The sequence below is a fragment of the Sturnira hondurensis genome, unplaced genomic scaffold (genome assembly GCF_014824575.4).
Source record: "Sturnira hondurensis isolate 20B ecotype Veracruz unplaced genomic scaffold, ASM1482457v3 Scaffold0018728, whole genome shotgun sequence".
In the NCBI taxonomy this organism is placed as follows: domain Eukaryota; kingdom Metazoa; phylum Chordata; class Mammalia; order Chiroptera; family Phyllostomidae; genus Sturnira; species Sturnira hondurensis.
Window position 1 is genome coordinate 18,722,552 of NW_028091359.1, and position 13,545 is coordinate 18,736,096.

General features: G+C 48.8%; 2 protein-coding genes across 2 annotated transcripts; one reads left to right on the forward strand and one right to left on the reverse strand.

Annotated features, from left to right (window-relative positions):
* Window positions 1-6,040: 6,040 nt before the first annotated feature.
* LOC119003426 (diazepam-binding inhibitor-like 5) lies at window positions 6,041-7,233 on the reverse strand. The gene is made up of 2 exons (XM_037069761.1): window positions 7,121-7,233; window positions 6,041-6,554 (listed from the first exon to the last, which is right to left on the reverse strand). The coding sequence occupies exon 2, from the start codon at window positions 6,451-6,453 to the stop codon at window positions 6,190-6,192; it is 264 nt and encodes an 87-aa protein (XP_036925656.1). The 5' UTR covers window positions 6,454-6,554; window positions 7,121-7,233; the 3' UTR covers window positions 6,041-6,189.
* A 3-nt stretch (window positions 7,234-7,236) lies between these two features.
* Window positions 7,237-13,539, forward strand: GEMIN4 (gem nuclear organelle associated protein 4). The gene is made up of 2 exons (XM_037069756.1): window positions 7,237-7,384; window positions 10,185-13,539. Exons 1-2 carry the CDS (start codon window positions 7,375-7,377, stop codon window positions 13,346-13,348), a joined length of 3,174 nt encoding a protein of 1,057 aa, XP_036925651.1. The 5' UTR covers window positions 7,237-7,374; the 3' UTR covers window positions 13,349-13,539.
* The last annotated feature ends 6 nt before the right edge of the window (window positions 13,540-13,545 follow it).

A 13,545-nucleotide genomic window follows, 5' to 3' on the forward strand; every position in this document is an offset into this window, starting at 1 on the left:
CACTGAGAGAAAAAATCCATTTCTTGCTTCCTAGAACTTTTCATTCAACTTAAATTCTCTATCTTAAGGAAGCAATCATGAGTTTAAAAGCAAACCAAGTTGTATTCTTGCTCTAGAGAAGTGGCTTACTTTTGTATACACGGGGAATTATTGTATGAATTTTGAATAATCAAATAAACCTCTGTGTCTCTAGATGATGATTTAGTCTCATATTTATTAAGTAAGATAATTCTTGGTGTTTGTCTCTAGTAATATTGTTCTTGTGGGAAAAAACTCCTTTCCCAGTGTTTTAGGCTGCTGTGATGTGGCCTTTTAAGTTTGTTACAGTACAATGTGTGGTTCCTGTAAGTACCGAGTGACTAAACACATGCTGGATCCTTCTTTATCTGCTTATCTTGCATTTTAACACACCATAAATATTTTCTCGTAAATGTGCAGTTATGCCTGCCAGAAGTTAGTGCTGTTTGGGACACAGATACCAACTGGGACATTTTGGCTTTGTGGTATCGGCCCCCTTTTATTTACCTCATTGCCTGTCATCTTTGCCTGTGTTGTAATCTTAAATATTTTATTCATCCTAAAACCCTTGAGTGTCCAACTTTGGCCTTCTATCGAGGAATTTAAACATTTTCCTCCACACATTGCAGCTAGTAATTTTCAACCAAAGGTTGTGATTACCTTCCTACCCCTGGAGATGGTGTTCTCAACCGGAAAACAAAGGGGTAAGAAACACGGCTCTGCCCCAGCCCAAGATGGAGTTGGAGAGTTCTTCCGTTTCTCTAGATTTATGTTGTTTTCACAGTAGTCGTTTTGTTTTTTCACTTGACTGGTGTAGAGCCCCAGATAAGTTCAAATACACCATGGGTATAAATCCAGAAAGGTTGACAATGGCTGTGTTGCAAGAGGTCTAGATCAGCCCGGAAAGTTAGTACGAAATCCCCCGTCACCTGCATCCTAGTAGAACTGGCAAAGCCACAGACGTTCGCTTTGCCTTTACACGGCTCTGCCCACCTCCCCTCCCCACACAGCGCCCTTGTGGTCTGGCGGAGTTGTTAGAAGGGTTCCACCTTGCCCAACAGGAGACCAGCATGAGGTAAGAGTTAGAGGGAGATTCCAGTTTGGTCTAAGGTTTATTACTTTTACTCTATAGGAAGTTTACTCTGGCTCTGGCTTCAGCATTCAATGAGGAAGTGCCCTTGCTTCAGACCTCTTTGGAAGTTAACAGAGTCAGTGGTTCAAAAACCAAAACTGTAAAAGGTGTGCACTAGAAAGTCTTGCTCCTACCTGACCCATCAGTCCCACTCCCGTGCCTCCAACTTTTTAAGTATTATATATATCTATTCATATTTTCTCCCTTTCCTGCACTAAGTTTAGCACACTATGTACATTATACCTTGCTTTAAAAAGTAATGTATCAGGCCCTGACTGGTGTAGCTCAGTGGATTGAGCGCGGGCCTGTGAAGCAAAGGGTCACCAGTTCAATTCCTAGTCAGGACACATGCCTGGGTTGCAGGCCAGGTCTCCAGTAGGGGACACATGAGAGGCAACCACACATTGATGTTTCTCTCCCACTCTTTCTTCTTCCCTTTCCCTCTCTCTAAAAATGAATAAATAAAATATTTTTTTTTTTAAAGTAATGTATCAGGGACTTCTGGCCAAGATGGAGGCATAGGTGGAAACACTGTACTTCCTCACCCAACCAAATTTAAGGACAACAAAGATTTAGAAACAAAAACACAACCAAAACAGAAAAGTGAACTGTACCAAAGTCCAACAACAACAAACCAGTCATCCAGACCAGTAAGAGGGGTGGAGTTGGCGGCCGGGGGAAAGGGGTCACGGCAGGAGGAGGCGGTGGTTCACAGACCCAGGCAAGCATGGGACAAAAACCCAGTAAGGCTCACAAGGCTGCTGGCTGACCAAGGACACACATTTGCGTGCAGATAAAGCAGGCAGGTTTAAAAAACAGGCAGTGAGAAAGACTGTGCAACCCAGGGCCCCAGCGACAGGAAATAAAGCCTAAAAGCACCGACTGAAAAAACGTTCAGGAGTTGAGGTGCCGGGAGAGGCTCCCAGCCTCACAGGAGAGTTTGTTGGAGGGACCCGCAGGGTCCTAGAACATACACAAGCCCACCCACCCAGGAACCAGCACCAGAAGGGCCCAATTTGCTTGTGGGAAGCAGCAGAGGGGCCAAAATCTAAGAGAGCAGAGAAAGTGCTATTACTCCCTCTCTGCCCCACCCCCAGTCACAACCCAGCGACTGGGTCACCCGGCCCCGGTGAACACATAAGCCTCCACTTCTCATACATAACAGGCGCAAACAGACCAAAACATTTATGGCTCAAGCAGAACAGCTCAAATCCCCAGAACCAATACTTTTAAGTGACCTAGAGAGCCAACCTATCAGATGCACAGTTCCAAACACTGGTGATCAGGATGCTCACAGAACTGGTTGATTTTAGTCACAAATTGGATGAACAAATGAAGGCTAAACTAACTGAAATGAAGCAAAATGCACAGGAAACCAATAGTGATGGAAAGGAAACTGGGACTCAAATCAATGGAGTGGACCAGAAGGAAGAAAGAAACAACAAAACAAAATAATAAAGAAACAAGAATTCGAAAAAGTGAGGAGAGGCTTAGGAACCTCCAGGACATCTTTAAACATTCCAAAATCTGAATTAAAGGGGTACCAGAAGGGGAAGAGGAACAGCAACAAGTGGAAAAGTTATTTGAACAAATAATAATGGAGAACTTCCCCAATCTGGCAAAGGAAATAGACTTCCAGGAAATCCAGGAAGCTCAGAGAATCCCAAAGAAGGTGGACCCAAGGAGGAACACACCAAGACACATCATAATTACATTGTGTAATTATGAAGGAGAGAATTCTAGAAGCAGCAAGAGATAAGGGGACAGTCACCTACAAAGGAGTTCCCATCAAACTGTCAGCTGATTTCTCAAAAATCAGTCTGATTTTCCGGACCTTACAGGCAAAAAGGGGCTGGAAAGAAGTATTCCAAGTCATGAAAGGCAAGGACCTACATCCAAGAGTGTTCTATCCAGCAAAGCTTTCATTTAGAATGGAAGGGCAGATAAAGTGCTTCTCAGATAAGGTCAAGTTCAAGGTTCATCATCACCAAGCCCTTATTATATGAAATGTTAAAGGGATTTATCTAAGAAAAAGAAGATAAAAAATAGGAACAGTGAAAGGACAGCAAACTCACAGTTATTAACAACCACACCTAAAACAAAAGCAAACTAAGCAGATAGCTAGATCAGGAGCAGAGCCACAGAAATGGAGATCACATGGAGGGTTAGAAACGGGGGAGTGGGAGGAGGAGAAGGGGGAGAAGGTACAGAGAATAAGTAGTAGCATAGACGGTGGGGAGAAAATAGGGGAAGGGCAAGAATATGGGAAATGTAGAAGCTAAAGAACTTATGACACATGGACATGAACTAAAGGAGGGGAATGTGGGGGAGGGAGTATTCAGGGTGGAGGGGAATGAAGGGGGGAAATGGGACAACTGTAATAGCATAATCAATAAAATATATTAAAAATACTGTATCAGGAACAAGTATAAAGGATACATGGACAAAAACTAGGGAGGGCATGGAGATGGGAGGGAGGTGGGGAGGGCTGGGGCGGTGGGCTGGGATGAGAGTAAAAGACAGAAAACTGTGCTTGAACAACAGTTAAAATGAGAAAAAATAATTGCTTACAGTTGCTTTCTGCAGTCCTAATTATGGTACATAATAGGTTTACTTTATCGGGTTTTACAGTGATTTACAGAATGTCCCATTATTATTACTATTTTTTAACTTTCTTTGAGATTTTATTTATTTTAAAGAGAAGGAAGGGAGGGAGGAAAAGGGGGAGAGAAACATCAACGTGTGGTTGCCTCTAGTTCGCCTCCTACTGGGAACCCCGCCTGCAGCTGTGCCCTGACCGTTAATCAAACCCGCAACCCTTTGATTCACAGGCTGGCACTCAATCCACTGAGCCACATCTGTCAGGACTATTATTACTATGCACATTTAATGCAAGTCATGGTTTTAAAAGCATCAAAATGTGTACCCTTGAAAGAAGAGAGAACAATACAACTTTTGTACTGTGTGGCCCTTGCCCAGTTTATTGTTCTAGGAAATAGTTCTTCAGTCACTGTGTGTCCTGGGTATATTTCATTCTTAAGTAATGTGCTCAGTCTACAGCAACTTCCTACAAATATGTTAACAAAAGATCTCAAAGATACCTGGTGAGGTTTGCTTGAGCAACAACCATAAAGGTTTGGTTGAGGAACAACCATAAAGACTTCACAGGAAAGTCTTTCCTTTAGTCAAAGGAAAAGTCTTTGACTTTCCTTCCTCTGAAGGAAAGACTTTTCTCTGAAGTCTTTATGGTTGTTGCTTTTGTTGTTTAATGGTCCTTCATGAGCTGGAGCGAACCTGATGTCATGATTTACACAAACAGTTTTTAATTGAGGGAAAGTATGGGGACGTTCCATGCCACCGCAGACCTGTTGCTTTGAAATGTCTCTGCTAATGTCACTTAGTGACAGTCAGTACTGAGTTGCTACCCACATGACAGTCAGTACTAACTAAGGGGTAGAAGCCAAGCTCAGACACTTGCCCTTGCATGGGTCAGGGTTTGTTGTGCTCCTAAACTGAACCCCACATACGTGCACATACCTACTGTCCCACAAACACCCCCAGGTAGAAACCAGGGTTAGCTATGCAGTAGTCCCAAGAAAATTTTGGTTGCCGGGCCTTAGATGAGAGTTTCAGAGGTGGGATTTTGAAACCATCAGCTCCAGTGTTTATCCACTGCTGTGTTGTAATGAGGTGCTGAGCTGCAGGTCCCCCCAAATTCCCAAACCTCCCCATTGCTATCACTTGGGGGATGAGACAAGCACAGCAGGGCCAGCTACTTTGCATATCTGAAGGACTTGGCCAATGTTTTACTAACATTAAAAAGCCGTGCCTGCCCTTGGAGCCAGAGAAAGGGGCCAGACTCTAACCCGTGATGCAATGTAGCCTGAGGGGCTTCCTGCACCGGCCAAAGAGGCTTGGAGGCGGTTGCTAGCTCACGGGGCCAGGCTTGCGCCCGAATAACCATCGGCAGCTGAGAAAGGCAGAAGAGGCCAGACTGCTGGCCGGTGTAAACCAGTGTGGGAGGAGTTGGAAATGTAGGAAGATGTGCACAGGGATTTAAATCCAAGGGCAGCAGCCATGCTGGGGTTTTTGCCACGCTGTTTTCTGTTTCTTTTCCTGAGCTATGGTACCCTTGACTGGCCTGGTTTGGAAAGGGGATTCAAGACTGTGTGTGTGTGTGTGTGTGTGGTGGTGGTGGGGGGGTGTTAAAGGAACTTAAGGATTTAACTGTGACATTCTGCCATTACTCTTAACCTGTATAACATTTGAATAAATAGTTCCTTTCCTTTTTTTTTTTTTAACCAAACTGGCATTGAGAGCCAGAGTCCTTAACACAGTGGTGGGCAAAAAGAACCATAAAGTAACAAGACCCCCAGGGGTAGGGGCAGAGGGAGGGGTTTCCCTAACATTGTGATGCATCAATTACCTCATTAAAAGTGACTTCATCACTCAAAACATGAACTTCATCAGGCCTGTGTTCCAGTAGGTGCTTTTGGTAGTAGGGCTTGACTTCATCTTTTTGGAAGACAGAGCCCTTTTCCCCTCCCCAATGCTGGGTTAGTGGTGAATGGAAGCCCCTGAGGAGATGAGGGGCCTCAGCCTGCTCTCCTCCCCGCCCCCCCCCCCCAGAAGCGCAGCCTCTTCACTGACCTCAAACCTTGGGCATTTTCCTAGCATGAGTCTCTCCCCTCCTCTCTACTCCAGCCAAATATCTGCATATGATCTGCGAACAGGAAGGCTGGGAACACGGAATCATACCGAAAGCCAGTTGGAACTTTCCCCAGAGGAGAGATGCTTTGTATACATTTATCAAGTGTATAAAAATACAGCTCCCCAGGACTCTCACAGTCACTTTGAGTTTGCTTTTCCAACAGCAGACACACACTTTCATGCAGTTAAAGTAATTTATTGATGTCTCAGCAGTGGTCGCTACGGTTTCCAGACATTTCAGCCAGCAAGGTCTTTTACGAAGCCCATTTCACTTCCCTACCAGAGGAGCCATGCTATTGTATTTCATCCTGTTTGACATTTTGTCCCCGTTAACAAGTCTCCTTTTTCTTCAGTTCTTCCACTTTAGCAATGTAGACCCTCATGGCGTCCATCTTGGACATCCCTTTTTTCTTGTTCCATGCCTCCCACTTGGCCTTGGCTTTCACATCTGTAGCAGGCGGGGCAGGGATGTTGCAGTCGCCCTTTGTGGCTTGTTTGTAGAAGCTATACACCAACAGCTTCTCCTGATCACTCACAGGTCCCTTCAACTGCTTTATAGCAGCACAGGCCAGCTCAAACTCCACTTGGCCCATTGCGGAAACTGAGGCTGGGACCTTCTGTCTCTTCTAGTGATACCTGGCGCTAGAAGCTGGAGGGTGGTGAGTTAGAGAACTCTGGAGACTGGTGATTAAGTCTGGGTAGAAGGGAAAGGGAGAAAAGGAGACAGGGTAATATGTCGGAAGAACACGGGATTTTTGTGTGTTCTCAGTGAGAAATCAAATGTTTTTATAAAGTACACATTGCAAACTGGGGCCCACTAGATTGGATCTCCCCCAACAGTGGTTGGCTCTGGCTCGCACAGTGCATTTCCTGGCGAGGACAACCATTAACATTTCAAAGGTACCCGCCGATAACAGAAAATTAGGGAGGTGCTACAGCTGTGGTCTAAAGGCGGAGCCCTGAGGGCGATTAAGGGGCTGTGGTGCTCAGTGGTCTGGGTGAGACTGGGATGCCCGCTGCGGGGAGGAAGCCTGTCATTACAGAGGGGCACAGTGGAGTTAATGGGTGGCACAGAATGGGGGGTCAGGGACCCACTGGGGTCCAGAAGCAAGGCTGGACAGGAGACTGAAGAGGGGTGACTGAGCGGAAATGGAGAGGGCCGGGCGGAGGGGCCAAGGTCGAGGTCCGTGGAGGGGGAGGGGAGGAGCCCGCAGCGGCCAGAGGGCGAAGGCAGTACTAGCCTGTTGGCGGATTGCAGACCTAGGGCCGATAGGAGGCGCTGTGGGTTTGGAGGCCTCGACGCGGCGGGTTCGTAGGTGAGGACCGCGCGTGCGCGCGGAGCGGAGGCAGCCGGCTGCTGAACCGCGCGGAGCCGGAGCTGAGACTGGGGCCGGGGACTGAGGCGCGGCCTATTGTCCCGTCCGCCTGGGACCGCCCATTGTGCCGTAGTGTTTGCTCAGTACTCGCCGCCGTGCGGGGGAGGGGCGGTCCGCGCTGCTGCCTGCGACGCCGCCATGGACCTAGGTGGGTGTCGGGGTTTCCCTTCCCGAGCCCACCTGAGCTGGGTCCCGCAAAGGGAGACCAGGGCGTTGCTGAGGCCTGGGCTAAGGGAAATCTTTGGGTGGGGGGAGGGGTTTTGGAGTTGGGATATCTTTGGAGACCAGAGGTCGTGAGCCCCGAGTCTAGCCTCGACCCCACTGCTCCTTGGCTTGTCTCTTGCCCCCTCGGCCCTTTTCCACGTGAAGGGCCAAACGGGTGAGAAGTTTGATTTCCTGACAGTGCAGAGGGTTCGTGCACGTGCTTTTAGATAATGCCGGGCTTAGAGGATGCTCGGAGGAATCCCGGATGCCTGACAGTCTCATTTGTTGAATGTCTGATAAGTTCTTGAGCAAACGACTTAGGCTCATTGATAAAACGGATATGATAATGTAGTCACTTCAGAGTTTGGCGCAGTTTCATTGAGATCACGTGTATACAGTGCCCTGTTCAGTGCCATGCAGGCAGCTAACATTCATCAGACTAGCGGTTGTGGGGAGCTGTTGTGGCAGCTAAGATGGCACGTGCACCTTCTTCAGAATCCTCAGAGGCAAAGTTTGGAAGAAGGGAGGGAGGGAGGAGCTGGTATAAATCGGTGGCTTCTTGCCCAGCCTCTTTACTCTTCTGGACAGGCTCCTGAGAGGCTAAGACCAGGAGCCTGCTCTGGGAGAGCTGGAGTCAGGCACCCCAAGGTGTGCCAGTAATACTAGGCTGTGGAGAAAAGCTCTGGTCCCTGGCCCCAGCCAGCTCTTCAGCAGTGGACTGGAAAGAAGAGTTTGGAGCCCTACACCTGTGGGGTGATTTGTGCCCAACACCTTTGTACTTGCAACATCCTGAGCAACTTGTTTCTGAGTCCCAGTGTTCTCTTCTATAAAAAAGTGTCCTCAAAAATAGAGTCCAGGAAAAATAGAGTCCTCAAAAGGTCGGTTTGAAGATTTAGAGAGATCTTACATGCATGCCACCATGTACAGTGCCTGGCCCAGAGCGAGTCAGTATCAAGGAGTGGGCACTCACAAGCACTGGTTAACCAGTAGTGATAAAACTCTTGGGGAGTTTTCTGGCTGCTAATAAATGCTCCTGGGGCTTATTCCTGTAGGTGGCACATGTATTTACTTAGTGTTTCTGGAAAGTAGTTATTGGGGGCCAGACATCTCAGCTGAGCTGACAGCACAATAAAATTAAATTCACAGTCATGAGGAACCTATTTTGGTGCCCTGGAGAGTAGCCTGAGCCGGAAAGGAGGTCCACAACCCGCAGGCGCCTTCAGCACCCTAACCCTCCTTGGAAGGCAGCCTTGGCCACTGGGAACCAAGGTGGATTGGTGGCCTTCACCACTGGGCTGCATAGAAGCGCTGATCCTTGGCCTTTTGCTGTTCCCATACATGGTCGAAGGAGCAGGGTATTTTTTAACCTGCTAGAATCAGGGGTCTCTGTGTTGGCTCTTGGCCTGGGAAGATGGGTTCTTGGGGATATGGTAGACTGAGAGGAGTCAGGAATATGGAATGGTGTGCAGTGTTTGTGCTCTGATATAGTTTCTGGACGAGTGGAATCACCTCTGAGGAAGATGTATGTCTTTTCATGTTTCTGAGTTCAGGGAGGACAAGAAGGGTGACAAATTCTGATCCTGTCAGCACGAAAGATTTAGGGGAAATCTTAGTGCTCAGCATTTATTGAGCACTTCATCAGGTTCTTTGTATCCTGATTTGTAGTGTAGCTGTGTCTTATTTAACACTCACCATCCCTAGAAGGTGTCAGGAGCTAACAGCACTAACCCAGTGCCAAGGGCTTGACTAGGATGTATCATTTGATCCTCATAGTCATCACATGAAGTTTGTATTATCCCCACATATGCAGAAGGGAGGCTCAGAGAAGTCATCTGTCCACGATCACGCTGCTTTTAAATGCTGAGCTAATCTCACGTCTGATTAAAAATCCCAAGACCTTCCTCGATAAGTCTCTGAGTTCATGGCTCACTGAAGGAAGGACTTTTCTTTCTTAATGTAGTGCATTCTTTTTTCGGTGTATCACTTGGTTTCTACCAGAGGACCAGGGACATGAGTGTTTTCGATAGAAGAAGCCATGGGGTGAATTGTTTCCCTGGAAGGCAGGACAGTTGAAAGCTGTTTGCGGGACAAGGCTGTAAGAGACAAGGTGGGGGGCTAGGGTTTGTCTGATTGCTTCTGTGCACACAGTTCAGTTTCATGTCTTGCAACATGTATCTGGTGGCCCCTATAATCTGATACTGTCCTTGTGTTCTCTCTCTAAACCCTTCTTCCCCACACCCTCTACTGGCCCGTCTGTCTTTTGCTTGGCGGGGGGTGGGGGTGGGGGTCCTAGCATCTGTAGTCCAGCTTTTCCTACAGGGATCTCATTCTCTTCATTGGTTCCATTGATCCCCTCTGGCTTTCCTCCTGAGCTTCAACCATGCATTTCCACTGGTGGAGGGCATCTCTCCCTTACTGTTATACCTCCAACTCCAAATAACCAAAACTTAACAGTGTTCCCTTCAAACCTATCTGAGTTTCCTGTGTTCCTGGTTTCCAGTGGTGTCTGTTGTCTTTCCAGTTTCCACCTAGAGAGTTTGGGGGTCATTTTTTATTCCTCAGGTGATTCCTTTTGACTCTGGCTCTGCAGGGGCTCCTGGAACCACCACTTTCTTCCCTCTTTCCCACTGAGCCTGTTTAGAATTCATCTCTAACCTCGATCGTGACAGCCAGCTTACTAACTGCTGTGGAGAAAATTTTGAAAATTTCCCCCACACTCTATCTCACTCAGCTTCTCTCTGCAGGACCCTTGAATATCTGTGAAGAAATGGCTATTTTGCATGGGGGCTTTTTGCTGGCCGAGCAGCTCTTCCGTCCCAAAGCGCTGGCAGAATTGACAAAGTCTGACTGGGAGCACGTTGGGCGGCCCATCGTGGAGGCCTTGCGGGAGATCTCTGCCACGGCGTGCTCCCAGCCCCTGGCCTGGAGGAGGAAAGCTCTGGTTATCATCTGGGCCAAGGTTCTTCAGCCCTTCCCCGTCACCCCTTCTGACACTGAAACTCGGTGGCAGGAAGATGTGTTCTTCTCAGTAGGCAACATGATCCCTACCATTAATCACACAGTCCTTTTTGAGCTGCTCAAGTCCCTGGAAGCTTCTGGACTCTTTATCCAGCTCCTGATGGCCCTCCCCACCACCATCTGCCGTGCAGAACTGGAACACTTTTTGGAGCACATGGCCGTTGACACTTCTTCAAAGGATGTGGCCTTCTTCCTTGATGTCTGGTGGGAAATGATGAAGCACAAGGGCAGTCAGCAGGACCCCCTGCTCTCCCAGTTTAGGGCAATGGCCCATAAGTACTTGTCCTCCTCAGATGAGTTCTCCCACCCTCCAAAGAGGTTTAAGTCAGACCCAGATGTGTGTCCCACCATGCCCCTGTTGGCCATGCTGCTCGGTGGGCTGAAGCAAATTCAGAACAGAATCCTGTGTCCTGGGATGAAGTGCTGCACACTAGCCAACTTGGCTGACATGCTGACTGTGTTTGCACTAATGGAGGATGACCCTCAGGAAGTGTCTGTGGCTGTGTACCTCGACAAACTGGCCACGGTGATCTCCGTGTGGAATTCGGACACCCAGAACCCGTATCACCAACAGGCACTGGCAGAGAAGGTAAAGGAGGCAGAACGGGACATCAACCTGAGCTCACTGGCCAGGCTCCCAAATGAAACCGTCTTCGTCGGGTTCGAGTTCATGCGCAGCCTGCTTCGAGAGTGGGGGGAGGAGCTGCAGGCCATGCTTAGCAGTACCCAGGGGACAAATTATGACAGCTACCGGCTGTGTGACAGTCTGACTTCCTTCAGCCAGAACTTGAAGGTCTACCTGGACACCACCAGCTTGTCCAAGGAGGAGAGGCAGGTGGTCTCTGAAGTGGCAGAGTGCGTTGGGGATTTCCTGAGGGAGACGCACAGGGTACTCAACAAGGGCGTGGAGAAGGACATCACCGCCTCGATCGCCATGGCCATTATTGAGCAGAAGATGGATCGACACATGGAAATGTGTTACATTTTTGCTTCTGAGAAGAAGTGGGCCTTCTCAGACGAGTGGCTAGCCTGCCTGGTTAGTAACCAGACCCTCTTCCGAGAGCCAGATTTGGTGTTAAAGCTACTGGAGACAGTGACAGACGTCAGCACGACAGACAGAGCCATCTCTGAATCTCGGATCAAACAAGTGATCAACTTGATCCTAGAGTGTTATGCAGACCTGTCCCTGCCAGACAAAAATAAAGTCCTCTCAGGTGTCCTGGTCTTCTGGGGGCGAAGGGGCCTCTCTGAGAAGTTGCTGGCTTACTTGGAGGGGTTTCAGGAAGACCTCAATACGACTTTTAACCAGCTCGCTCAGAGCACTTCTGAACAGGGCTTGGCTAAAGCTGTAGGGTCTGTGGCCCGCCTGGTGATACTGCACCCGGAGACCACGGTGAAGAAGATGTGCAGCATGGCTGTGGTTAATCTCGGTACCCACAGATTCCTGGCTCAGATTCTCACTGCCTTCCCCGCTCTCAAGTTCACGGAAGAGCAGGGTCCAGATCCATCCACCACTTTCGTGGTGTCATGCCTCAAAGAAACCGTGTGGACCAAGTTCTCTACACCCAAGGAAGAAAAGCAGTTTTTGGAGCTCCTGCAATGCCTGATGAGTCCCGTGAAGCCCCAGGGGATTCCGGTCGCTGCTCTTCTTGAGCCAGATGAGGTGCTGAGGGAATTCGTCCTGCCTTTCTTGATGCCTGATGCGGAAGAGGTGGACCTCAGTCTGAAGATCTTCATCCAGACTCTGGAAGCAAATGCCTGCTCAGAGGAGTGCTGGCTCCAGACCTGCTCTCCGTTCCCCCTCATCTTCAGCTTGTGCCAGCTCCTGGACTGCTTCGGCAAGTACTGGCAGCTCCCCAAGGAGAAGCGGCGCCTTTCTCTGGACAGGAAGGATCTGGTGACCCACATCCTGGAGCTCCTCTGTGAGATTGTATCAGCTAATGCTGAAACCTTCTCCCCAGACACCTGGATCAAATCCCTGTCCTGGCTTCACCGGAAGTTGGAGCAGCTAGACTGGACTGTGGGCCTGAGAATGAAGAAATTCTTTGAGGGCCACTTCAAATGTGAGGTGCCAGCTACACTCTTTGAGATCTGTAAGCTTTCTGAGGATGAGTGGACCTCCCAGGCCCACCCTGGGTATGGGCCAGGCACAGGGCTCCTAGCCTGGATGGAGTGCTGCTGCACCTCCAAAAGCATCTCTGAGCAGATGCTCTCCCTCTTGGTGGTGGCTGTGGGCAACCCCGAGGAGGTCAGGTTGTTCAGCAAGGGTTTTCTGATAGCCCTGGTACAAGTCATGCCTTGGTGCAGCACGCAGGAATGGCAGTGCCTTTTCCAGCTGACCAGGAGACTGCTGGAGAAACAGCTCCTGCATGTCCCTTACAGCTTGGAATATATCCAGTTTGTTCCTCTGCTCAACCTGAAGCCCTTGGCCCAGGAGCTCCAGCTCTCCGTACTCCTCCTGAGAACTTTCCAGTTTCTCTGCAGCCAGAGTTGTCGGAATTGGCTTCCTATGGAAGGCTGGAGCCACGTGGTCAAACTCCTGTGCAGCAGTCTGACCAGCCTCCTGGACTCGGTTAGGCTGATACAGTCGGTTGGCCCGTGGTCCCAAGGACAAGAACAGGACCTGACCCAGGAAGTCCTGTTTTTTTATACCCAGGTATTTTGTCATGCTCTGCACATCATGGCCATGCTCTGCCAGGAGGTGTGCGAGCCACTGTACGTTCTGGCCTTGGAAATCCTCACCTGCTATGAAACCCTGAGCAAAACCAACCCATCTGTTAGCGCCTTGCTCCAGAAGGTAAATGAGCAGCACTTCCTGAAGTCCATTGCCAAGAACATTAGCCCCGAGGCGCGGCGCCAAACTCTGCTGCAGAAGATCAGCAACTTCTGATCTTTGTAGATCACTGAGTAGCTGGGCCTCCACTGGGTGGGGTCTATAGGGGCTAGAGCCGAGAAACACACTTTCAGCTACGTGAAATCGTACACAAGCTAAGACGTTTATGGCAATAATGGTGTAAAGATAATAGTTTCTTAGGTATTTATAACATTCAAATTATAATAAAATCCTCATTTCGAATTTCATCTTGT